At 58.2% G+C, this 26,668-nt stretch overlaps 1 protein-coding gene across 1 annotated transcript; it reads right to left on the bottom strand.

Annotated features, from left to right (window-relative positions):
• Positions 1 to 3,510: 3,510 nt before the first annotated feature.
• KCNC4 (potassium voltage-gated channel subfamily C member 4) lies at positions 3,511 to 26,622 on the bottom strand. The gene is made up of 4 exons (XM_067310576.1): positions 25,969 to 26,622; positions 19,380 to 20,316; positions 17,231 to 17,416; positions 3,511 to 3,635 (listed from the first exon to the last, which is right to left on the bottom strand). Exons 1-4 carry the CDS (start codon positions 26,617 to 26,619, stop codon positions 3,574 to 3,576), a joined length of 1,836 nt encoding a protein of 611 aa, XP_067166677.1. The 5' UTR covers positions 26,620 to 26,622; the 3' UTR covers positions 3,511 to 3,573.
• Between the last annotated feature and the right edge of the window lie 46 nt (positions 26,623 to 26,668).

Here is a 26,668-nt window from a genome sequence, read left to right as displayed (position 1 = left end):
CCTCGTCTCGGGCACCAGAAATGAGTCGGGAAAGCCAAGAACAGGGCCAGGAATATTTTTTGCGCTCCTATTGGGATCTCGGGGTGTGGGGGGGGCCGACAAATCGCTCCCTCCAGGTATGCCGAGGTTTCGCCTGCGCTGCCAGCTCCCTGCCTGCGCTCGGAGCCGCGCTTCAGCCGAGCGTTGCTGGGACCGTAATAGGCAAATAAGCTCCGGCTCTCCGCTCTCCAATTAGCCGGGACTGTCCTCGCTTGACTCCAAGAGCTTTTTTTTCCCCCCTCGCAGAATACACCAACGCCTCCTTTGCCGAAGGTTTTCTCCAGGCAGCGCATCCTTTCTCAAAGCGAGGGACACCCGGATGGGGAAACTGAGGCGCAAACCCGCTTGCTCAAACCCGAAGAAACCTGTGCGCAAGCCAGGAGCAAATCCCAGTTTCCCAGCTCCTCGAACCGGCCAAGCACACACACGCCACCCCCCACTGCCCTTCGGCTCCAACGCGATCACAGCACCCTGCAACACCCATCACGGGCACCCTGACGCCCCCCCAGCCAGCCTGGAGAGAGGTCCAGGGACCTCGGAGACCTCCCAGCCACTTCTGGGGACGGGAGAACTTGCCAAAGGGACGTCTCGGTTCCTCGCTGCCTGCTCCGGGGAGGGGAACATTCGGAGTCACTATTTGTGGGCTCCAAGCGTCACCGGAGGGGAACAGAAGTGCGGAGCTCTGACAGCCGGGGACGGCAGGGCTGTAAATCTCCAAGGGGTTGGGAGGGGGATTGCGGCGGCGCTTGTCCGTCTGTCCGTCCATCCGGGGCCTTGGCTCGCCGCCGCATGCTTACGGCAGTGCTTCGCCGGGAGCAGAGCCGCGCCAGGGGCTAACGCTCAGTGCTGCGGCTAGCGAAACCCCGCTCGAGAGAAAACCGGAGCCCAACCGGCAGCAAACCGGTGCCGGTTGCTTTGGAGCGGGGCGAAGCTCCGGTAGGAATAGGCACGGTGGGAGACGGAGCCGCGGGAAAGCTGGCGAGAGACCCGGCCGCAAAGGGTCCATCAGGCACCTGCGACGGTGCGGAGCTGGGGGAGGCATTTCCCATCCGTACGGGCACCGATGTCACCGTCGCTGCTGAGCAGGGCAGCTACTTTGGGGCAGGTTTAGGATCTCTCCAGCATCCCACGGCTCCGTCTCCTGCAGCCCCCAGCGCGAGTCCACCAGGCAGTGGCAAACTGCAGGTATTTTCAATTAAGAGCAGGAATTAAGGAAGGGAAGGAAGCGCCTCCTCTTCTCGCAGGTATCCTGTAGGAAGGAGTTACACCTGCAGAGCCCCCCCCCCGCTTCCTAAACACCCCAGGTGCTGCCAGAGGCCCTGGAGCTGCTCCCTGCTCCAAAGGACAGCTCCTGAAACATCGCGGTTCCCTCCGCCGGGTGGCTCGGCCCCACTCCCGGGAAGCGCATCTCCGGGGCTGCGACGAAGAGGGAGGGGAAAAAGCAGGGACACAAAATAGCGGCACTCGCTCCTTTGCATCCCTTGCCGTGCCGCGGGGGGGGTCATCAAAACCCGGGGAGCCCCTTCCCTCAAGGCCACCTCTCGCAGGACACTTTGGCCTGCAGGAGATGCCACCATCTCAAGAGCTGCCAGGGCGGATCGGGCACCCGGCTTCGCCCCCCCACCCCCACCCCAGTCCAGTGATTTGGGGCTGGCACCACCCCTGCCGATCCCCCCCGTTGGCAGCGGTGCCACGGGACGAAGGACCTTACCTGGCCGACCCCGCTCTCATCCCAGCCATCCACCCGCCACGGGGCCACCCCGTCCTGAACCCCAAGCGCTGGCCAGCCCCAGCTGCTCCTGCTCTCCTCGAGCTCCCACCGGACCGTTTTGCAGCCCGGCAGGTCCCGGAGAGTGACACCACGTTGCTCCGGGGACGCCGGTCCCGAAACGCTGCCTGCCCAGGGGCATCGGGCGGCCGGTTTCATCCGAACGAGCATCTCTGCTCTGCTTGCAGGCCCGACCAACCCAAGCGCTCGGCATTGATCCGAGCGCGCAACTACGGCAATTTTGGAGCATTTCCATGGCGTTTAATAGCATTAGGGATCCAGCAGCGCGTTCGATAGCAGCGTGGGGCCCGGGCTGCCGCTTGCAGCCCAGCTCGCTCGCAAAATGCCTTTCTGCAGCCGGAGTGGAAGACGCAGAGTTTCTCTCGCCGCCTCGGAGAAAGGTTCTCTCTCTCTAATTGACGTTTGGCCACCAGCCAGCAAAACGCTGATTGCTCACATTTTTTGAGTGCTTTCTCTTTGGTTTTGCGGTAGCTCAATCACACGAGCCGATTTCCCCGGGCTTTAACCTTCCAGCTGCAAATCAGCCCAGCGCTATCCTCTTGGCCCTGGCTGCACGGCTCGGTGAGAACATCTCAATAGGGCGTTCACTCTGAAACCTAAGGACGGCACCGCAATAGTGCCGATTATTTCATCTCCGAGACTCAGACTCCTTAAACCTTCAACAAATGAAGATCGCGTGGATGTTGAAGCAAACCCGCCGCGGGCTTTCCAGCGGGCTCTGAGCTGCGCGAGAAAGCAAGGAGCCGAAACAGCTCTCCCCGGCGCCGGGGCACCCGGGGTTTCGGCACAGGGGAAGGGGCTTGCGGGCACGCGGGGAGCTCGCGGAGAGACGAGGGCCGAGGCCGGGAGGCGTAGGCGTGAGCTGACGGCAGCTCGCGGACGTCTTTATTCGAACTCTAGTACTGGCTGACAGGTAGAGGCATGCGCACAGGACAGGTAGGGGGTCAGTATTGCCTTGATCACAGAGATACGGAGCAGCGTTAGGAGGACGCCGACCCTCGCCGGCCGGCCGGGCTCGCCCCGCCGCCGCCGCTATTGCTTCCCGTCCCCCCGGCCCAGAGGGATCCCGCCGCGGCTGAGCCTGGAAAACCCAGCGGGAAGAGTCCGCGGGCGCCGTTGGGCAACAGGGGCGGTCGGAGCGCGGAGGGAGCCGCGGGCGAGAACGTCCGTCGGCGGCCGCGGCGGGGGCGAGCAAGGGGTGTGCGGCGCGGGCGTCCCGAAGCGCGGGGAGGGCGGACGGGCTCGGGGTGAAGCTGGAGGGGGGCGGCGGGCGGGTGGCGGGCAGGACGCCTGCACCTCCCCGTGTTGGGGACACCCCGGCTGTCCGGCCCTGGGGCTGCGGGGCGGCCGGCAGCCTCGCCGGGGGCCGGCTGGGCTTTCGCCGCGAGAGCTTTGGGTCGCTGGGGCCAGGCCGGCAAAGCTCCTCGGGGAAAGTGTCCCTCTGGTTCGGGGAAGGCGTCCCTCGGCCCTGCGGAAGGTGTTCCCCGCTGGGGTGCTGCCCGTGTCCCGATGGGCTCAGGAGAAGGTGACCGCCAGGCTCAGGAGAAGGTGACCGCCAGGCTCCAGAGAAGGTGACCACCAGGCTCCGGAGAAGGTGACCGCCAGGCTCCGGAGAAGGTGACCGCCAGGCTCCGGAGAAGGTGACCACCGGGCTCAGGAGAAGGTGACCACCGGGCTCAGGAGATGGTGACCACCAAGCTCAGGAGAAGGTGACCGCCAGGCTCCGGAGAAGGTGACCACCAGGTTCAGGAGAAGGTGACCACCTCGCCCTGGGGGTAACTGGAGGAGAGGACGTCTTGGCAGCTCTCTGCGATTAAAGACACAGGTATTAAACACACCGTTAGACACCGCTTTCATCGGCTGTTTCTCGAGAAAGAGGGAGAAAAGTCAAGAAAGGAAGAGCGAGGCAGAGCGAGGAGGATGCAGCCGGGTGGAGAGAGGATTTCGATGGGAAAAGCGGCAATAACTCATTCGCTGGCCGAGGCAGGTGACGCCAGCGAGCGGCCACCGCTGCCCCAGGAGGCACCACCAGCCCCGCGTCCTCCCCGTTCGCCCCATCCATCCCGGCCCAAATTAATCCCGCTGCCCGAATCCCCCCGGCACAGAGCACAGGCGGGTTTTGCACCGCTATTGCCCCCTGCATCGCCCTCCTCCCGCGTGTCCGTGGGCTCCCGGCAGGCTCAGCAGGTCCCTGGAAGAGCTGGTAACGCCCGGGGGCATCCCGGCAGGAATGACTACAGACCGCCCTGGAAAAATTCATCAAGGGAGAAAACCAAAATTCCCCGAGGCCCCTCGGGTCGCCCCAGCTCACCAACGAAGCGCCGCGGCCAGGGCGGTAACGCGAGACCCCTGCAAACGTCCCCGCAGGCTGACGCGTCACCTCCGGCGTCTCCCGGCGCTCCGGGGCTCGACGCCACCGTGCTTTCCCGAGCGATCCCGGGGGGCTTGCGGCGGTTCCCGCGACGCAGCCGCGCCAGCTCGTGCCGCCGCCTGCGCGTGCCCTCGCCTGCCGCCCGCCGCCCGCCCGCGGCACCGTTATTTCCCGACACGTCGGGAGTGTTTGTACACTCCGTCCCCGGCTCTGACATATCCTCGCATGACACAATACGCTCGCTGAAGTTTTCCGCCGCTTCGCTTCAATTTTTAAAACCGTGTGGGATGCCGGCTACGCGGGACCGGTTAACCCTGCGTTATCCCCTCGCTGATCGACGAAGCACCTGCGTGTACGGGGATGAAACTCTGCTGCCGTCCGGAGGGAGAAAACGCCGAGAGCCTATCCTTAAAATAGGCAAACTGGTCAAAAATGCCTCAAAATGGACTAAGACCCCTCGATTTGGAAAACAACCCCCCGAGGGAAACAAGAACAGGAATCAAGGCGACTTCAAGGCTCAAAACCAAGAGCAGAGGGGAGAAGTCTTCATCGCTGCAGCGCTTTCCTCCCCAAAAAGCTGCTTCGCACCCAAAGTTTCCAAGCAAGCCCAAGCCAGATGTCCCAAAGCCAAGTCCAGTGCATTAATATCCCGCGGCGTTCTCTCTCGCTCGCTCTCCTTCGTTAGCATTGAATTAATTAGCGTGGATGGGAGCTCTGAGTCACAACGCCGCCTCTCCGGCTGTGCCAGGACACGGTTTCCCAGGCGTGGGGCCGCCGGTGGGAAGACACTCCGGGATGCCCCCGCTAAGGCACGGAGCCGCCGCATGGATTGCAAGACTGGGTGTTTTTGCGGGGTGAAGGGGTCCTAAAATCTCCGGCACTGAAGGAGAGGCGCTTCCTCCCATTGCTTTGCATCGTCCCAGGGCGGGAACGTGCTAAAATCTTGCTTTGTTTCCCGCGTGCGAGAAATAAGGGTCTTGCCGGGACGATAACGGCCCTGAGTCAAGGCAGGAGCCACCTTTTTAGGGGCGTTTCCCAACTGGAGACCAAACACAGCTCCAAAGCTTCGGTTTCCCCTAAAGAAAGGTCTCGTCCTCCCTCGAGCGTCGCTGCCGTTGGGCACCAAAGAGCTGCGTTGTCTCTCTCCACCGCAAGCAGGGCCGGGATGCTCCACCCCCGTAAGGCTCCTGTCCCCACCGTGCGCGCGGTGGCACTAAGCTCGCGAAGGCAACCAGAGCTCGGCAAAAACAGGGGAGTCTCGTCCCTCAATGCCACCTCTCGCAGGACACTTTGGCCTGCAGGAGATGCCACCATCCCACGAGCTCGAAAAAATACCACCGCTAGCGGCTGGAGCAACGCTGCAAGCAGCTAAAAAGCTCTCGGCCATCAGGTCTATCAATTGCCCAGGGACACGACTCGGCTTTTAGCTCCCATCTCCTCCTCGCCGCTCCAAGCCGTTCCGGGCGCTCGCTGCAGAGCTGCTGCCCCGATCCCCCAGGGAGCCGCCTCGGGAAGCAGCTTGCCGCCTCGGCGAAACGAGCCCGGCTAAAAATAAATAACGGCAGCGCCGACTCTTGGTTAATCGCTGCCCCCGGACGGAGCTGCCGCCACGAAGCAGCTCCCTCCCGTCTCGGCTTAGCGCCGCCGTCTCGGTCGCCCGCCGCCAGCGGCGAAAGCCTCCTTCCTCGGCCCTTTTTGGGTGCAAACCTACCGCCCCGAGGACGGCAATGCCCCCGCCACCCCCTCCCTGCGCAAGCCCGGACCTGGGGCCCTGCCAGCCCCGAAAATCCCCATTGCCGGCAGCGCAAATCCCCCCCCAAAACTCGCCGAGTTTGCGCAGTCCCGCTTTCCCCCTAACACGCGTTTTTGCAAACAGCCCTAAGCGCTGCGCGGGCGTTCGGGTAGGTCCCACGATAACTCCGCTCTGTTTTCTTGGTGGGCTTTCGGGGTGTTTTCCTCTCATGGACGGATCTGTTGGAAGACAAGCGGCTCGGGAGGTGCTGGATGAGAAATTTAGCCAAGAAAAACGCTCCCACGGGCCCCCGCCGCCGCTCTCCCAGCGCGAGCAGCGGCCGGCAGCGAACCTCAGCCCTCTGCCAACCATCCTGTCAGGCTGCTCCGAAGGCTCCGGCTCCCGGCACCCCGAGCGCGCCGCTTTGCCGGCCCCTTTTCCACCTCCCTTTTCCCTGCCGGGGAGCAACGGGAGGGATATCAAGGCTGCCCGTGCCCCGCGCGGTGCAGAGCACCCCAGGCAGCAAAACGCAGCATCCGCCTTTCCGCCAGGATCCGAGCGGAAAAGCACCATCCCCGCGAGCTTTTGAGCCCCGCAAAGCCGCCGCTTGCCTCTCCCGTCTTTTTCCAAGCTGTCGGCACTGCTCCAAACCCCACAGGGCTGCAAACGTTGCCTCGCTGGGGGCATTTCTCCGGCGGCGCTGCTGGGACGATCCCGGCTCCGTTTCTCCCGTCGGGGCAGGATCTCGGCCCCAGCCTCGGCGGAGGCCGCCCCGCGCACAGGGAGGAGAGCGACCCTTTTCCTAAGCAGCTCGTGGAATAATTTCTGAGCCCCGCTCGGACATTTCACGTGGGAAAAGCGCAAGAAGCCGTTACCGGAGCGGAGGAAACGAAGTAACAGGCTGGGAGCTCGGAGGCGCCTATTTTGAAGCTCAGCTGCAGCTCATTTTGCATCTGCCTCTGCTCGCTGAGTTCCTCGGCAGCGCGGGCGAGGGACGGTTGGGTTTTTTTCTTTTTTTTTTTTTCCTCTTTTTATTGCCATCAAATAAGCCCTAAGGATTTTTCCTGGCAGCGTCGGAGAAGCCAGAAACAGGCTGCTTCTGGGTAGAGCAATTACTCTCCCGACATCTTAACCTCCTGCCCGGCTGCTCGACGGACCTTCCTATTTTCTCGGCTCTTTCAGGCATCTCCCGAGAAACAGAGCGGTTGCTGCAAACAAGGACAATTAATACTTTGCACGCAAGGCTGGGACAGCGGCGGCGCCGGCGAGGGCCGGAGCGCGGGGAATCGCCCCTGGGGCCGGGCTCGCTCCGCTCCCGCCCCTCGCGCGGCTGCTTTGCCCAGGGGGGCTCGCGGTCTCGTGCGAGGATCCGGCAGCGTCGGGGCAGCCCGGAGCGAGGCGGATGGGGGAAAAGCGTCTCTAACCCCCTTGCAGCTCTCGAGCGTCGCGTCCGCCTGCAGCCGCCCGCATCGGGGAGCGGAGGGCTCCTCGGGTACCGAACGGCCTCGTGCAGGGATGCGGGGACGCGTGGACGGTCCACGCGGAAGATGCACGCAGTGTTTTACACGTATCTCTACAGTCAAGCTCAAACCTCGTGCAAAGCACCTTGCGCAGCCAAAACAGGGGTATTTCATGGGGAAAAGGGCCAAATTCCTCGAGCACCTGCCCCACCGCATGCTGATGGGGGCAGCCGCACCGGGAACATCTCAATGCGGCTCTTTCCACTGCCACCCCCTTGGTTCGGCTCAGCCGTGCTCCCTCCTTCCCGCGGGAAAGGGCCACACGTTGCTCCCGGCTCAGAGAGCTGCCAGCTCCCTCCTTCCCCCTGGCCACCACCAGCTTTCCGAACCCTCCGGAGGGAGGAAACATCACGTCCCCAGCGCCAGCCCGGGGAGGACAGGCCGGCACGCCAGGGAGCTGCTCAGCTCCTACCTGTGCTCCCGGACGAGCCGGGGCGCTCCCGTGGCGGGCCGGGAAGGCGGCAGCCAGCTGGGTGCGATGACAATTGCTGCACAGCAGTTTATTTTTTTTTAAATGCCATTTTAGGACTTGGGCAGAGGCAGCTGTACGCCTATTGATTTATTGGGTTCTTTAAGAATAAATCAAACAACCTTGCTTTCTCCCCGGTGCATTTTGCCTTAGTTGGAACGTGTGCTCCTCTCCAGATCCCTAAACATAGATAAGTGGCTGGGAGAATATTCGGGGGAAGTATCATATACGCCTGCTCTATTCTTATCCCATTCTCCAGGCATCCAATTTTGGCCACTGCTTGAGATAAGACCCTGGGCTGCATAATTCAGCGATCCGCTGCTCCGATCCGCTCCAGCTCCCCACAGATTCTTCCCCGGGGGTAAGCTCACCCCCGAAACCCCACTTGGGAAAAAATAAATCAATCACAGCTTTCCCCCCTTGCTGCGTCCCCCAAATTGCTTATTCAGAAGAAGGTGGGGGGGGGGAAGAGAGAAGATGCAGTGGGGTTTTTTTCCCAACAGTTTGGTGCCTCCCACTGAAATCCCTGTAGCTCCCGTTCGGGGCTCTGTTGTTGTAGCGGCAGGAGCTTTTGGCACATTAGTCATGCCTTCCACCGGCTTGCATAACGCCGCTGCTAAAAATTGCACAGCGCAGCACAGCTCCGCGGCGGGTCCGAGACGCGGCGCAGGAGATGCCCGGCGCTCCGCCGCGGCCCGCCGAGGGGTTTCCGTAGCGGGCAAGCGGCTCCGGCGGCCGGCGGAGCCCCTTGGGGTCTCCGGCTGGCCCAAGGTGGGGGCAAAAGGGGAGGACGGGGGGGCTCGGGCTGCTTTCACGCGCCTCGAACGCCAAAGCTTTCCTGCGAGAGGCAGGGTTTTAATGCCTGGCTCGTCCCCGGACGCAGCGAGCGACCTTGGATAAATCGTTTATGATTCGGAAACCACGGAAATCATCGAGGGCGACCTTCCGGCAGCGCCCGGCGTCGGGAAATCTCGGCTGCCACCTCGCACTTCGAGCACGGGAGCCTGCTCAGAAGCAGCATCGTGTCTCGCCCCGACCACGGCCGACCCGGAGCTGCGATCCTCGGATATTCGATCACGGGAAAGGAAAGGCAGCGATGGCTGCAGAGCACAGCGGGATGCAAAGGATGGAGCAGAGGGCCGGGCCGGCCGCGCCACGGTTCCCGGGATCCTCTCGCTGCAGAGACACCCAGCACTTCCCGGGTTTATGGCGCGACTCACAACCCCGTCGAGATACCAGAACCGCGCGGTGCACGAAGGCACTTTAATTACAGAAATTAGATCAACACAGCTATGCGAGGGGTGCGCGGCCCCGCGCTCGGAAAGCGGGAGAGGCTCTCCCTGCGGATACGGGAATGGCGGGAGACGTGATCTCCCTTAAATCGCCACCCAAGCAGCGACACCACGCGCGCCTGCAGCTCCAGCACTGTCGGCCGGGTCCGCTCGGCGCTCAGACTCCCCGGAACCCGCTCGCAGCACCAAACCAAGCTTTTTTCCCCTCTTTTCTTCTTCCTTCCTCTGACTCTTAATGATCTGCCAAGAAGCCTGGGGAAGAAGAGAGGAAGGAAAGAGGAAAAGCGAAAGGAAAGGCAAGGGTTTTCCAGGCTCTGCCTCGTGTAGGATTTGGGGGGGGGGGGGGGCCTCGCTTTCTTCCCAAATAACGGGAGATGTTTTGACTGGCTCCTCCTGGCAGCTTGTTAAACGCGGTGGGGAGGAAAAATAAAAGATACCAGCCAAGGCACTTAACGCTTCCTCCTTGCACAGCATCTCTTACACCGCGGCGACAATGAGTTTTACTGCGTTAACCCTTTTCTACACGAAGGGAAACTGAGGCACAGGAAGGGGTGCCCGAGCTAGAAACGAGCCAGAAATCAGGGCAAAAAACTAAGGTTTTGTTCTTGTTCAGAGCAAGGACATCCAAGACCATGCAAAAAAAACACACACTCCCCACACCTGACATCCACCGAGGTCTCGGGGCCAATTTTCAAGGTTGTGAGAGCCACGCTCAGCCCTGGGACTGTCCCCGAGGTCGGACGGAGAAGCAGATGCACATGGGGAAGGATCAAGTGCGACTTAGGCAGGGAAAAAGCACAAAAGAGGGGAACTGCTGCTGGACAAGGAATAGAGATTGATTCATCTGCCGCCTCCAGAAAGTTGAGGCTGTTTAAAAAAAGAAAAGACCTAAAATGTTGTGAACTCAACCCTTTCAGGCAAGGTGTTATTTCATCAGCCAACACGTCCTTCTTCACGTTTCCTCCACCCTTTGCCCGCTCCGCGGCGATGGAGCCGTCCCGGCTTGCGTCTCCTCTCCCAGCAAGCTGCTAGCCAAACGCCAAGGAGGGGCATGGAGATATGGCATCACGGGGCTGGGAAGGGGACAGGGAGCGACACGGCAGAGCAGGAAGCACGCAGCCGATATGACAAAGCAGGATCCGGACGGCGTTTAGAGGATGGAGGGGACGGGAGAAGAGCAGGGGCGCCTCAGTGGACGGGGAGAGCCGTAGCGCGACACGAGGGGGGCCAAGGCCACCGCGGATCCTGCCACGCCATCTATGCTGCTTAGGCTCCAGGATTTTCCATAGCCTTCGTGAAGAAAATGGACAGAGGTGAGGTTAGAGCGGAGCCGCCCTCCTTCCCGTGGGAACCCTGCAAGCAGAGAGGCCCCGGCAGGAGCATCGCCGAGAGCAGACATCAAACCCCCCACGCCTGCATTCAGCCCCCCAAAAATTCGGAAAACGCCTTGCCAGCCCTGCTCGAGGGCGACCAAGCAGTTCGAGATGTGGTCGGCCTCCAGCTGTTCCCTGCTCCGCCCTCGATTTGGGCCAGCCGAATCCAGGCCTTGGGAGCAGACGGAAAATAAATAAAATAAATCAGCGCACCCCACTCAGCTCAGGGTTTTCCCTGCGAGAGGAGCCGGCTGGAGGGGTCGCGCCTCCATCTCCTCCCCTCTCTCCCCGGCTGCCTCCCACGACCATCCCTTTGGAAAGGCCGGCGTCCACCGGGAGCACGGTTAGCAGGCAGCGCTCGGCTCGGCGGCAAACCCGGGTTCGGTTGCCGATCGAGGCCAGGAAGCGACACCACGTGGTTCCCGCCGCCGGCCGGCTCCTTTGGTGCTGGGAGACCGAATCATTCACATGTCGGTCCTAGGGGGGTTCGGGGTTTTTTGTTTTTGTTTTTTTTCCTACAGATGGCTTTGAATGAAGAATGAGTCTGGGGAGTTTGTGGGCTGAAGCAAACGGAGAAAGCAGCAGAACTCAAGCAAATATGCGATTTGTAATGAATTATTCCCTCGGCTCCGGTTTTTAAGCATGCTGTAGTAGTAAGCTGCTGCTGACACCTTTCTGTACAGAGAGGAGCAGGTAGGCACGCTTGTTTTCCATGAGAAATTAAACTAAAGAGCAAATACTCCTATTTCTTTAAGCGGGAAAACCCTTCAGACTCCCACAAAGAGTCAGACATTGCTTAAGCTTTAATTGAAAAGCACCAACCGGAGCAAGTGTTCTCACAGGTCAGAAAAATACATTGATATATATATCACTTTCCCTTCTGGAAAGGAATCAAGTATTTGCAATGAAAACTGGACTTTTTTGGTCCAACCTGCAAAACCAGCAGTCCCATTTAAAGATGCTTCCAGCATCCCATGGGACCTGCTCTCCAGACCCCTGCTCCGCTACCAAAACGAAGCGCGCTCCCGCCCGTGGCGAGCCGAAGCGCCTGGCGACATGCAACGCTCGCTGCACTTGTGCTCCGCAGCCCCGCGGGTGACGGATCGCTTGCAAGAGCGACGCGAACCCGGAGCGAGCGGAAAACTGCCATGCATTGGCCTTTCCCACAGCGTTGGGAAGGGCCAGCGTGCGAGCAAGGCGGGAGAGAAGGGCACCGGCTCCCTGACAGCAGAAAAACAAGGTGATGGATGGCCTGTTAGACGGTGCCAAGCTCCGAAACGATCCCGCGTCCCCTGGGAAGTCACCGGCTTCAGCTCTGATGCAAAGGCGCCGCGTCAGGGCTGCCAGCGCTGGCTCGGGGCAGCCCCCGCTCTGCTCGGTTTGGGGCTGCCGGCTCATGCCAAAATGATCATGGAGTTGAAGCGTCAGCAGAAAGCGGGAGGCCGAGCCAGCGCGCAGCGAAGCCACGTTTCACCCACGCGAGCGCAGGGCAGATGAGGAGGATGCCGAGACGCAAGCGCAGCCCTGAAAAGCTCCAGAGCTGCTTTAAATCCGATTTTATCAACTTTCTGTACTTATTTCATAAACATTTCCTAACCACAGCAGCCAATCGGGCAGGCACGGAGGGTTTTCCGCCTCTTTCCATAACTGAGATCCCTACAAGGGGAAGCATCTCCTCCAGCAAAGCTTCTCCCAGCTCTAAAGCAGAGAAAGGGAAGGAGAAGAGAGGGCTGGTTGCCTAAACCTGTTGCTGACTTCAGCAAAGCTTCTCCATTGCGCACAGCAGAAGCCAGAGCAGAATCGAGCCCCAAAGAGAAGAGCAATTTCCTTATTTGCTTTCTGGCATGAAGCCACCGGTCTAAATCCACGCAGCGAGCGGGCAAAGGAAGCTTAGCGCAGCCCCGAGCCGCAGGGGGAGGCCGGGGCGCCCGTGCAGGGGTTCCCCGTCGCAAGCCGGGGACGTTTCCCACGCTCGGCAGCGCGAGCGATGCCCCTGCTCCAAACCACCACCCTGATGACGGCATTGGGTTATTCACTCTGCAAACGCTGCACTTCTCCCCGGAGCGCAGAGGATCTTCAAGCGGCTCACGCGTGTCCCTGCCCGTTGCGCACCTCGAGCAACACACGCGGGAAGCGTTCGTGCCTAGTTGCAACCGGCCCCCAAAAAGCCTGAGGTTAATTACGGAGCCAACAGCCAAATGACACCCGTTTGGCCGAGAGTCATTAAGGGGCTTGCGGGAAGCCACCTCGTCGATGCAAGGCCCTGCTGACACGGCTGGATCCTTTTTTAACGGTGATCTTTGCCCTCTTGCAGAGATCGCTCAATAAAAACGGGGCAGGAGGGCGAATAGAAACAGGGACAAAAATCGCGCTGCCAGTTTTGATTAAGCCTTAAGCATCACTTCACAGGACAGCCCTTCATAGGGACGTTTGATAGCTCCAGCGCCCCTCTGAAACAGGGCTCCAAGGGCAAACAGCCACCTGCCCCAAGACCAACACTTAATTTTCCCCACCAGTTTATTCCCAGGCTCGCTGGCACGTCCGGGAACAAGCTTGGGAAGACGCACGGCTCTGCTCCCTCGGCCCGAGGCGACGGCGGCTTTCCGCGAGGCCGGTGGAAGAGCCACGTGCCAAGCTCGGTGCCCGGCTGCCACCAAGGACTAAAGTCCCAAAGCACCGGCGGGCTGTGCTATGCCGATTGCCACCAGTGCTGCTCGTTAGCAAGGCTGGTATCCCAGCAACTCACATAGGTGCTAACTGAGGTCACCAGGATTGGTTTAAAAATGGGTTTGTTGCCAAGGAGCCGGGTGGAGGCATCTTATAAACAGAGCGGTGGGGCAGCGTGGACCTCCAGGGGCTCTTCGCCCCAGACCCCGGCAGCCGGGCAATGCCGGGGAGCCACGTTAACCACGTGCAAATACTCGCGGCACACAAGCGCACGTGCCTGCTTGCATGGACACGCACGTTTTGAGTCAGCAGCAGATGGGGTAACGCAGGCAGGGAACTCGTGCGCTCGTTTATAACGGCAGCCCGGCACTCGCGTGCGGGTTACATGCTCGCACACATGCCCCCGTGCAACGTGGATGTGTCCCTGCTCCCCCGCTGCTCATGCAAGCGAGCAGAGCATGCCGTCGGTGTGCCAGCACAGGGTCCCCCGTGACCACACACACGCTGCTCAAGCCACGTGCCGCTCCTCTCCCGCACTAATAGCGAGCAACGGAGTAAAATGAGCCGCACAGTCTGCTGGGCTTTGGAAACCAAGCCAAAAACTGCTGATGGACATTGCTTTGCGCTGCCAGCCTGCCGTCGCAGGGAGGTGCTGGAATCCCTGACCTGCTGCAGAGATCCAAAACCAAGAGATAAATTCCCTTCCTTCCATTTAACCCGGTTCCCCATTGCTCCCCTTGAAAGGCTGCTCTGGTTACAGTCAGTCTCTTTTTTTTTCCTCCTGACCTTAACCAACCCAGCCTGGCGCTGGCAAGGTGACCCACCCTTGCTCCCCATCCCTGCAGCCCACAGACCCATCCAAGCAGAGGACGGATGCTCACATGCCATGACAGACCCATGTCAGTATGTGTTGGGCACCAGCTGGTGCCCATTTCAGGGAATTTCTGAGCAAGACCCCAGGCCTGGAGGGAGATGAAAGGTTGGAAGCAGTCCCCAACAGCAGATGAGCAATACTGTACCACTACAAGCAGCAACAGGGACAAGAAGCAAGTGACACAGGACAGGCTTCACACTGCAGTCCAGCACAGTCCTCTCCAGAACTGAGAGGACCATGAGAGCTCCCAAGCCCAGGTCCAAGGGGCTGCGGGCAAGGGTAGCTCTTCTCTTGGAGCTGCCCCAAAGAAACCAACCTCTGGAATCAGGCTCAAACCATGGCTGATGCCAAGATCTGCAGCATATTCCAGGCAGCCCCATCTCCTGATTTCCACAGCTTGTACAGACACCAGTACCTGTCCCAGGATCTGACAGATGGCCATCAGCAAATCGGGCTCAGAACCAAGCTCATCTCAATTTGCAGAGCTGCCAGCATCCCAGTACCAGAACAAACAGCCTCAGCAGGAGATAAATCAGGAGCTTGGGGAGAGGCGCCTCTGCGGCTCCCAATGGCTTTCGACCAGAGCGGAAGATGCTACTTCACCCCTCTGATCAGAGCCTCCTTAACCCCACAGCAAACCTTGACCATGCGGGAGCATTTCACCAGAGAAGACTTCAGCCTTGACCTCCCGGGGCAGCATCCCACCTGTCACCAACAGCCTGGGCACGACACGGAAACAGAGGCTTTCTCTTCCCAAAAGGTCTCACCCATCACTCAGGGCATCTGAACGCCAGATCCACCCTTCCCCAGACATAGGAGCCTTTCAGCAAGGTGAGGACAAGTGACCCATGTACACATCTATTTTTAACTGCATAAAACACTGACATTTGCAGGAAGGACACCGGAGCGAGCCACGAGAGATCATTGAAGTGCCCTTTCAAATATCTGTTGCTGTCACCATGAAAGGAAAGAAGAAAAGAATTGGCCTCCTGCAACCAAGCTATATCATTTGGGAGCAGGACTGGATCCTCCTTTGTTTCAGCTACTCTAGTTCCCTTGGCTTCAGTTGGCCAAGCTAAAATGCAGCTAAGAAGATGCCCGAGTTGAGGTCTTGTAGAGGAGAAGATCAGCACTGGCTTTTGGCCCTCTCCCCCATCCTTTCTGGCTCAGCCCCCCCCCCCCCCCCCCCCCCCCAGGTCTGGGGCAGGAGTAGAGCCAGCCATAGGCACAGGACCCACTCACCTCTTCTCGTTAGTCCGTGTTAAGAAAAGAGACCAAGTTCACAGAAAAAGTCATTTTTGGTTAAAAAAAAGAAAAAAAAAAGAGGGATTTCAAGCAAATGTTTGTATAATCCCCCTCTGCCTGAATAGAAGATGAGCTAGGCTTTTTTCTTTCTCTCTTCCCCCTTCCCCCCTGCCCCTTTTTTAAGGGGAAAAGGGACAAGGTTGGGCAGGAGCACCAGAGGAAACCCTTCATTTCCCAGGATGATGCAACCAGCTTGGTTCTACTAATGTAACAAATGCAACTGCCTCCAAATGTCTCCTGGGGCCATAAGAGACCCTGGCCCTGGTCAGCCTGGGACAAGCTGGACTGCCTCGCAAATGAAAGTGGGCTACTCCCTACGGTATAAAAACTTCCAGGAACATGGGATGAACCCAGCACCAGGGCTGGATGCTGCAGACCCAAAGCCAAGGTCCCCCTGTCCCAGCCCATCTAGTCTTTATCATCCCAAGTGATTAAAAAGCAACAGACTCAGAGGACCTGTGAAGCACCAACACCATAAGCTAGCAGACTCTGGCCTGCAGCTCAGAGACGCAACATGTCCTCTTTCCTCCTGTCTGGTCCCAAGTCGTGCACACTGATCCCAGCAAGCAACCAAGGATTAGATGGTACCACGGAGGCAGAGGCAGGTCAGCTCTTCAGCTATACTATCCCACACCACCCCGGACACACAGGTGAATAAGAAAGAGCTAGAGAACCAAGCCAGGTCCTAAGGCTTAACCTGGCAATCAGAGATGCAGATGGGTTTGGTAGCTCAGGGTAGGCCCTGGATTCACCCTCCCAGGGCCCAGGCTCCAGGGTGCTGGGGACAAACACCAGGCATGCTCACTGGTGGAGCAGAGAAGGGCTGAAGGACAGTGCAGAGGGACCAGGCTGAAGAGGCCAGTTGTTTTGTCTCAGGAAGAGGAGCTGGCTTGTTTTCCTGACTGGTCTCCCCCAACGCTTTCCATAGAAAACCTCAAAACTTCAGGCTTAGCAAAACTCACTTTCCAAACCCTGGAACAGACACCCTTCCTGGTAGCCCAATGCTTTCACCAAGGCAGTGCTTGGCACACCGCTGTTTCCCAGTAAAGGGCTCGAACCCATCAAAACTCATCACAAGAGAAAAGGAAAAACCCCCAGCCTTCTTTCCCCTAATGAAAACCTTTTGGCCAACTTCAGTCTCAACCTCACTGCCTCCCCAGTGGAGCTCTCCCCTTCCTACCAGCCTGAGATGGCTGGATGGGGACCAGGGAGAAGAGCTGGAGGGACGATAGGAGCCAGAGCACTGGTGAGCAGAGGGACAGGCTTGTCCCCAGAGGCAGCAGTCTGGCCAGCATGGGGTCGCAGCTCCCAAATGCTGGCAACCAGGGGAGAAGGTCTTGGGGGAGGAGGAAACAAAAAGGGCATAGCTAGCACAGAGAGGCATGGTGGATGGAGATGAAGCCAATGGAGAGGCAGGAAGACAGGTATGTTTGCAGGAGCTGGAGATGGGGGGAGCAGAAGACAGACAGGCAGATGGAGATGAACCATGGCCTCAGATGTAATAAATCCATACCTAGACATGCTGGTCAAATCCTTCGCTAGCATCACAAAGCGGAGGCTGAGCCTGAAGGGAGTCAAACCCCAGGGCCATTTGGCACCTTAAGGGCCAGCCCATGGCATTGACAGCCACCAGCTGTCCTTGCGTAGGTGCAAGGGGTTTGACCCCAGCAAAGCAACATGAGTACAGGCAGGGCTTAGAGCATCCACTCCCCCAGGGCATCAACCTCACTCCTCCATCCTCACCCTCTCCAGCCCACGGGCTGGCTCTGGCCAGCAAACACCTCTAGCCTCCCCCATACCTTTCTGGATGCCTCCATCTGCTGCGCAGGAGAAGTCACCCGTGGCCAGCAGGAAGCACGTGGAAGATTTCTTGTTCTTATCTCTCGTGCTGGAGCGCCGCATAGGCCGCTTCTCTTCATCGGACGGCGACAGCGGCTGTTCCTCATCTGACAGCACCACATTGGCTTCACCATTCTGCTTAGAGTCTGCAAGAAGAGAGCAGAGACCCATCAGCAGTCAGTCACCCACAGGACAAGCTGCTCCCAAGATTCAGGGGTGGCCAGAAGGGTTTGTTTAGACCACTCAAGGAAGCAGAGGACCAGACTGCAGATGGCCCAGAAAAACACCCAAGGATTCAGGCAGTGATCCCAGCCTGGACATGCTAACTTACAGTGTCTGGGGAAGCAGGACCATGCCAGATTTTAATCCTAAACAGCAATTCTTCCTGCTGAGAGTTATACACCCTGTGAGGAGCCAAGCAAGATTGGCAAGGGGAAGAAACACCCCTGGTCTTTGAGACCCATCCGCCCACCCAGTTGGTGAGAATTAGCTCTCCAAAATTCACACCAGCTGAGGAAATCTGGGCTGCTCACTGTGGTGGTGAAGTGCTAATTTATGTCATCTGACTCTGAGACTCATTAGCTGAGAGGATGTTATGCCAGGTGAGGATCTGGCTCCCTGGACTGTGCTCCTAGATCAATGCTGGGGTAAAGGGACCAGGCTGACCTGCTGCCTGCAGAGTGGGGGGAGCTCCTCTCACTGCTCACTGCTGCCCAGGGCTCCTGGGGCAGATGGGCTGCATGAGCACGTGGGAATGGGAGTTTTATAAGGTGGAAACACCCATCTGGAGCATTCAGACCTCCCCAAGTCAAACAGGGTGAATGAGCATCACTGTCAGACACACGTGGCCAGCTGTCCCACTGCTGCTGTTCAGGGTAGACCTCAGGGAACGCAGTGCTGGTGCTGGACACTGGGCTACGACAGCCCTGACGCCTTGTTTAATTGCTGCGAAGCCGACTTCTCTCCTAGATGTGCCCAAAGCACAGTCCCAAGATGTCAGCCCTCTCGTTGGCGAGCAGGCTGAGCCCATTCAGTCTCCGTGCCCTGCTGCCAACACTGCCAAGCACGTTGGTGCCAACAGGCTTGGCAGCTGATCGACAGGTACCAGCCCACCAGGACCAGGACATTCACCCAGCCAACTCATTTCACCCTGGTCACTGTTGGCCCTCTGCTACACCCTTTGCTGCTGGCCTTTGAAAGTCACTCAGAAAGCCAGATGGGTTTGAACCAGGGACCTGGAGGTGCCTTTGGCTGCAAACCCAGCTGAAGAAGGCAAGCAGCCTCCGGGCCAAGCAGCGATACCACAGCAGGGCTCCTGCCCTCCCCAGGAGCTCAGCCCAAGCAATGCTGCCCACCAAAGACTGCCCATGGCTGGATGCTGTGAAGTCAGTGACATGCCCTCTCCAGCCACAAACACCAACCGCAACCTGAAAAAAAAGACGAGCCAACCCAGATTTTTCAGCTCATTGCCATGAGGCCAGATAATGAATGTACAGAGGCTGATTTTGCTCCTTCCTGTGCACAGGATTTGGACCAGCGTTGGCCTTGCCATGCAGAGGTGCTCAGTTTACTAGAAGACAAATGTGGAGGTGGAGGTCAGACCCCAGGGAGCATCCATACATTTATCCATTTTGGTGAAGCCACCTCTCCATTATGATGGGAGGAAGCAAAAGAAAATCTAACCCCAAGGGCATTACCAGGCTAAAATGAGAATTGGACCAATGGTCTTACCTCTGTCAGGGTAAGGAAGATGTAGGTTAGGTAGGGATACCCTAAATTGCACCAGGGTGACTTCATCTATACCATTAAGAGAGCAGAATATGGGCCTTCCCCAGGGATTCTGCCCCCCTCAGAGGGGGGGGATCTTGATCTACCAGCATCCCAGTCTACCCATACAGCACAAAATAACCCGGCACCCGAGGGCCCCAGCTGTCTTTGCACCAAGATCTCACTGCCAGGAGAGCAAGGAGCTGCATTCTGCGGCAGGGCCAGTCCCCAGGGCCTCTGCAGCACCAGGCTGATGGGACAGAGGGGACAACAAACGCTCCCTTGGGGGCTCCCAGAAGTCTCCCCTTCCCTTGGCCCAGCCCCAGGGTTTTGAGGTCTCACCTGACCGTTTCCGTTCAGCTGCCCCCTCCTCTACTGCCAGGGGACAAGTGTCGCTCTGAGTGCTGTTGCGGGGAGAGTTTTCCTCGGATTTGCAGTAGGTAGGGGAGTCCAGCGGGGCCGGACGGGGTATATGCTTTTTCTTCTTCTTTGGCAGCTTCTGCTTGGCCATGGCCAGCGAATAATACATCCCAAAGTTATTGACAATGACAGGGACAGGCATAGCAATGGTGAGCACCCCGGCCAACGCGCAGAGAGCCCCCACCACCATGCCTGACCAGGTCTTAGGGTACATGTCGCCGTAGCCCAAGGTTGTCATCGTGACCACGGCCCACCAGAACCCGATGGGGATGTTCTTAAAGTGAGTGTGCTCACTCCCGCGCGGGTCAGACGTCTTGGCTCCAATCCGCTCAGCATAGTAGATCATGGTGGCAAAAATCAAGACCCCTAAGGCCAGGAAGATGATGAGGAGCAGGAATTCATTGGTGCTGGCCCGAAGTGTGTGGCCCAGCACCCGAAGGCCCACAAAGTGCCGTGTCAGCTTGAAGATCCGGAGGATCCGGACGAAACGGACCACTCGCAGGAAACCTAGCACGTCCCGGGCAGCTTTGGAGGATAGGCCGCTAAGACCTACCTCTAGGTAGAAGGGCAAGATGGCCACAAAGTCAATGATGTTGAGAAGGTTTTTGATGAAGAGAAGCTTATCTGGACAGCAGATGATGCGAACCAGGAACTCAAGGGTGAACCACAGGACGCAGACACCTTCAATGTAGGTGAGGATGGGCTCCGTCTCCACTTTGTGTGTCAGCAGGATCGTCGTGGTGTTGCCAACCACAAGGGTCTCCGTCACATTGACATCGATGTTGAAGGCTTCGTGCGTCTCCAGGCAGAAGGTTGTGATGGAGACCAGGATGAAAAACAGCGAGGCAAAAGCAACTACCTGCAAAGGAGAAATTACCTGGGCCATTAGCTGAACCTCCTGGGGGATACACAGAAAGATTGTGATTAATCTTTGGGGAGGATGGCAATTTTATGAACCGCCATGATGACAACTTCAGGGCAGCCTGAGACATACTTCTGATGTCACCTGCATTTGGTACATCTCTTCTAATCCCCTCCCAGGAATGGGAGAAATCCTCGTTTGACACAAATGAGCACAACAGGCTCACAACACCTGGTGAGCTGTGCTGCTCCCACCCAGTCAGTCCCTTCTTCCCCAAGCCCAAGGATCATGGACAGGGAAGGTTCCCTGGACCCATCCTGGGGGTTAACAACAAACTTCAGTGTCTTGGGATGTCAGTCCAGGACCTTCCTCCAAGTGCTGTGATAGGTACAGGGGAAGGTGTGCTGGGCTCTGGCCGTGGCTGGAGTTGTGATGGAGAGGACGTGTGATGGCGATGAAGGGAGACTTGTAACAGCCTCTGTTTGGGAATGACATAAAAAGGCAGCTTTAAGAGGACCTGATCAAAGAGCTTTCCCCTGCATTGACCCAAAAGGCTCCTACATCAGATGTCTGCGCCATTCAAAGTGTCGGCGTTTGGCCTCCTGGTTCACCTTGGATGCAAGAACAAGGAGGGACCGACAGTACGAGGTGGAAATCAAAGGCTGTGTGAAAAGAAACAGTCTGGTGTTGTTCCCCCCCAGTCAATCACATTCAGGCCTCCTTCCTGGCAGGATGAGCTCATGATGAGTCCGTTATCCAGAGCATCTGTTTCCAAGAGCACCCGAAAAAAGCCTCTGAGCAGAAAAGCCCTCCTTCTACTTTCCTTTAGGACCAAAGTGTGGACAGGCTGGGCTTCCTGGGAGCGGAGGGCGCTACAGCACCCGTTGCTGCTAAAGTACCCTGCCTGCTGCCACCGCAGGCATGGCAAAGCCCCCGCACAGAGCAGGATGCGACCTGCCCGCTCTCGGCATTTTCTGGCCAAGAGAGACCGGCTCATTTTGTTGTCAAACCCACTCGCCTGGCTTTGTTCAGCAGGCAGCCGCACCGCAAGCCTGCTCGAAATTACAGCCAGGGTCCTTGGCTGGAGTGAATCAGCAGCGGAGACAGCCTGAGTCACGCTAGAGAAAAACCTGGCCCTAGACACCAGCATTAACATGCTGGGGACAGTCAGGAGACCTGGGCCTCCCGAAAGCATCCGCACAGGGGTCCCCAAGGACAAACCGACTCCTGGCACAGCACAGATCCAGCATGGAAAGCATCAGCCCTCTAGAAGTTAGCTGTGAAGTTTAAGCCAGACTCTTCCTCTAATCAAAGGAGAAATCGCTGGAAGACGATTATCCCCCCTCATGTTACACATCTACCATGGATGGGCTGAGGTGCTTCATACCCCTCTAACCAGACAACCCTGGACCACGCGCCACGATGTGGCTCTCCTGGAGGTAGCTCACAGGCATGCTGCAGCCTGCCCTCGCTGACCAACCTTGCCCTCAGCAACATGGGCACAATTAGGAGAGCGAATCCAAATAAACCAAAGCGGGATCTTGAAGCAAGGCCATTGTAACTGGACAAGTATGTCTACACAGTGGTGGCATAGCCAAAATCCATTTTTCTGCTGAGTTCAGAGTAACATTCCTGAGTTTCCCCATACAAGTAATCTCAGGAAAACTTTTCAATTAAAAACTTTAGAATCAAAGCCAAGTAGGAAGAAAAAAATTACCAAGGAAGATTGTAAGACCCTGACACTGCTCTCCAGAAGGACCAAAACACTCAGGCAATGAAACAGCCCTGCTGTATGAACCACGTAGGTGAGATCCAATTTAGCCCCAGGAGCAGAACCAGCCTCTAAAAATAGGAGAGTCAAATTCACAGCTGGTGCGAACCAACCTCCTCCTCCGAAGTCGATAGCGCTGCTCCCGTTTTGTGTCAGCTGAAGAGCTGACCTGAGATCTCTCATCTCAGCTCTGGCCTCTGTCTAGCTCCCAGCTAAAGTTTGTTTTCCGAAGGTGTCTTCAAGTATACATATCTCTGTATATACTCACATGCAGCCTGATGTTTAAGGGGAACTGGCTTTGAGTGTTTGCTCTGCAGAAGACACCCAGACAGCAAAATATCACCCTGTAAGGTCAAAGTTTCAGGCTGGCATTTTATAGAGGCTTCTGGGAACGCCGTGCCTGGTTCCCGTTGCCCCTTGTGGGGCAGACACATTTGGTGATGGCACAGACACGAACACCAGCTCTGGAGGCTGTGACCTGCCCACTCTCCACTGTGCTGGTGGCTGGGACATATGCCCTCCTAAACTACCTCACCTCCTCCAAAAGCAGGACATTGGGAAGGTAGGGAGCAGCTAGAAATTGTGCTCATCCATCTTCTTCTGGAGCCAAAGAGCAGAGCACTGGGAGAGGTCTCCACCACTTCTTTTGGCACAGAAGAAGGCCTCAGCACCGGGAACCCAGTAGCCACTAGTACGGCACTGAAAGTCCCACCAAACAAGTCCTACAGAACCTGCCAATGAGCTGCACGGTCTCAACATGCGCACAACAGCTTGGGATGGCTGTTCCCCAAAATGTCATGACCCCCACATGTCACTAGCCTGGAAGTCCCAAAAGAAGCGAGGTCAGGACCCCAGAAATAAGGTTGAAAAGGGGGAAAACTGAGGAACCCCAGCTGAGCAGAGCTTGGAAGTAAACCTGAAATCCATCTGGTGCGCTCCAGTCATAGCCAGCACGGGGCCGAGATCTCCCTGAGCAGTTTCGCACAGAGAGCAGCAGATTGTCACACTCCAGCCAGGACCACAAACAGGCTGGGGACCAAATTTTCATGGTATCTCTGAGACCGGACTAGGAGCAATAATCCCGTGGACGTTGATACTACACGGGCACGACAAGGAAGAGAGGTTAAACTCTTGGGGGAAATTTCTAATCACACACTCACCCAGTCGGCAGCTCTGGGGATGCCGAAAAAGAGAAATACTGTAAGGAGGGTCCTTGCTCCTGTACCCAGCCACCCCGTGTAGCCTGATTTATTTTGGATTTCTTCCCGAGCATCTGACTCGCTACCAGGGGAGGCCTTCAGGTTAGCGCCATTATTTGTTACCTCTGCTGCCATCACATGAACCTCTGTCACCCCCCCCCCCCCCCCCCCAATTCTAAGCCTTTATTTATTACCCAGTGGGTGCCTTTGGCTTCCACCAGCCCGGCCAGGCTATGGATGGAGAAACCAGGTCCCGAGCAGATGCCAGCCCTGGGGACCACCGGAGGCAGACGGCACCACCCCTTTGCTTTCCCTTCGAAAGGACAAGGAGAATCAGAAACGGGGCATTATTAAAAATCCCACCTTGGGTCCCCTCAAATCCCTGGGGAACTCCTTGAAATCACTGCAATTTCAACCGCCTGCAGAGACAGTCACGGGTCCGTGAGCGTCCTAGCCCTGGACAGTGACGCAGAACCAGTGACCGTTCCCTGCAGCAACTGGGTGCTCTGGGCAGGTCGCTGTCACTGACAGGCTGATCTTGGGTCGATTGCATGACTTCTAGCAAAGGTTTCCCTGCCTGTGCCTTGGTTTCCCCTTCTGCCAAAGCATTTATCCTAAGCAATTGCAAAAATGCACCAATATCTTAGCCTGGAGAACATTACCCAGAAGAGCCTGTGAGCATTAGCATTGGAGGGACATCCAAAGAAGGCGAACGTCCCCGTGCTGGTGCTGAGTCGAGCCGCTATGTTAGGGAGGTAGGAAGGAAGCAGGGAGCTGCTGGTGCAGACTGGTCCCGCTCCAAGCCTGTCTCTCATTTCCCAGTCAGGGCTCACGTCCCAGCCATTTCTGTTGCCTTCGACACACTCCTGCCACTTCTGTTTAGCGAATGCCTTTCCAAGAGCAGCTCAGCGCGCAGGCAAAGCAGACCCAAATAATAACATGAAAAAAAATCCCAGCTGAATGATTCGGCTTGTTTTCTCGATTTGGAGCTTTGCAACATTCAGAGCATCGCTCGGAGGCAAAGAGCCCTCAGAGACAAGCAAGGGCTTGGGGCCCCTCTCCAAAACGAGTGAAGCGCTTGCTGCCCCGCCATCCTCTGCGTGTGCGTGTCGGGGGGGGGGGGGGGGGGCTCCTTACGTTAGCTGCACAGACACCTCCTTGACAAACCGACCCCCCCCTGCCCTGCGCGCTGCTGGTGGGTGTGAAATGCCTGCCGGATTTCTTACCATTGATGCTTTTTGCAGCTCTAAATGCGTCCAGGATTCATTTAGACCCCCCCAAAATACGTATGCGTGTGTGTGGCAGATTTAAAAACCGGGTATGACAGAGGGGATACGCATGGAGGGGACTGGGGGGGATGCGGAGCAGCGTGGGTGGGTGCTTGGGGGGGGGGTCGGCGGGCAGAGCTTTGGGGATGATCTAAGAGTATCCGGGAGAGGAGCCGGGCCGGGAGCGTAAAGATATGCCTGGCTACGTGGCATATGGGACGGCAGGTTTGAGGCTGTGGGTAGGGAAGGTCTGCAAGGGCTGCTGAAGTGCACGGGTGGGTCACGGGCGTTTGCTAGCGCGTGCACACGTTTGCACGCGTGTTCATGTACATGCCATATGTGAGTCCCCAAAGACGTGCGCAGATGAAGAGCGGGGGGGGGGGGGGGGTGTGCGTGCTAGTCGCGGCTGCGAGCCTGCGCTCGCACGTGCCGACGGAGACCGTATGTCGCGTGGGGGCTGCCACCGATGCGATGACCTTGCACACATGCTGCCGGGGACAGGGAAGGCCGGGCCTGGGCTGCAAACGCTGCCGCCCGCGCGAGCACGGGGAGAGACGAACGCGGGCGCGTGGACCGGGCGCGTTGACGCGGGTGGCTGTGCCAGGGGAGCACCCGGGTGCGAGAACCCGTGCCGGGTGGGGGGGACACGGGTGCAGGGGCAAGGGTGCTCGCACGGCGCACGGAGGGGTGCAAGCGCGGACGGAGGAGGCTGCATCTTTGGGTGCCGCTTCCCGTGTGGAAGAAGGAGTGCGAGTGCCTGAGGGACAAACTTCAGGATCTCGTTTGCTTCGGGACCTGATTTAAGGTTTTCCCCCAGGTGCAGGCGGGGGGCTGCGGTTTGCGCCCAGCTCGGCGGGGAGGGCACGGTATGTCGGCACGCGAAGGCGCGCGCGGGCACCCGCTCCAGCCCTGTCCTCCCTGCTGTAAGCCTCTGACATTAAACATTGTTTTCAGCGTGTAGATACACAGAACCTAGCAAGAGGAAACTAAATAATCCAGCCTGTCCTAGAGCGTCCTGAAACTCTGCCAGGGCTCAGCCCTGCCAAGGACTCTCCCTGACAATCCCTCATCTCCGCCGGCTCGGACGTGACAGACAGGGACGCGCAACGGGGCAGGGCCCGAGGGTGTGAAGGGGGCAGGTGGCTGGGCTGGGACGCGAGGGTTGTCCCAGCTCCCCCAGGCCACGTGGGGTGCTTGGGAGGGGAAGAGGAGATGAAGGATGAGATACTTCCCAGTAGGATGGGAGACGGCCAATGGGTCTCTGGCCAATGGGTCTCGTGGCAGGAGGGGGATGGATTCGGGGGGCCCCATGTAACCCAACGGGAGAGTCTACCATGGGGATGGGGAGATGAAGACACAACCCAAACACGTGTCCCATCCCACCTCCCACCGATGCACCTCGGGCGCTTACCCTTGCTGCCTTGGACGAATAGGGATCCTCAAAGAGCGCCCACATCTTGGGCTGCCAATTCCGACAGCATCCACCCCCTCCGGCAGACCCGGCAGCCCCCGGCGGCCTATCATCCATGCCCAGGCGTTGCAGGGCCATCTCCCTACCCCCTTCCTCTTCGGGCTCCTCTCCACCAGCCCCTCCGCCAGGCTCGGGACTCTCGAAGATGTCCAGGGCCTCTTCGGCATCACGGTGTTGGCGGTAGGTCATCCAGCAGCAGGGCTCCACGTCCGTCTCGTCGATGCCCCAGTAGGTCAGCTCCTCCTCGAAGAGGGGCCCGCAGATGTCTGCGGGGCAGTGCAGCTTGCCCGTGCGGTAGTAGTTGAGCACGTAGGAGAAGATCCCGGGGTGGCGGTCGAAGAAGAACTCGTTGCTCTTCCCGTCAAAGTCAAAGTTGCTCTGGGCATCGGGGTCAGCAAGCCAGGCCAGGCGGGTGCCCGGCAAAGTCCGTAGGGTGCTTTTGTAGGTCTCATGCCGGGTGCCCCCTACATTGATGGTGATCTTGTCCGAGTCTTCCCCTTTGCCCATCTCTTCCTTCAGGCATGTTTTGGAGGGTGGTTTGTTCCCAGACTTGCGTCCACGGTAGGAGGAGACACACACCGAGCTGATCATAGATTTTGGTGGATGGGAGATGCACGCTACACGCACCCTTCCTCCGGGC

This window comes from Apteryx mantelli, chromosome 25, assembly GCF_036417845.1.
Source record: "Apteryx mantelli isolate bAptMan1 chromosome 25, bAptMan1.hap1, whole genome shotgun sequence".
In the NCBI taxonomy this organism is placed as follows: domain Eukaryota; kingdom Metazoa; phylum Chordata; class Aves; order Apterygiformes; family Apterygidae; genus Apteryx; species Apteryx mantelli.
The sequence above is the reverse complement of the archived record's forward strand: the minus strand, read 5'-3'. Positions and strand labels throughout refer to the sequence as shown.

Coding starts and splice junctions, on each gene's coding strand:
- KCNC4 (XM_067310576.1), bottom strand. CDS start 26,619: ATGATCAGCTCGGTGTGTGTCTCCTCCTACCGTGGACGCAAGTCTGGG. Junction 17,417..19,379: donor AGCTGAACGGAAACGGTCAG/GTGAGACCTCAA, acceptor CTCTTCTTGCAG/ACTCTAAGCAGAATGGTGAA. Junction 3,636..17,230: donor AGATGGAGGCATCCAGAAAG/GTATGGGGGAGG, acceptor CTTTAATCGCAG/AGAGCTGCCAAGACGTCCTC.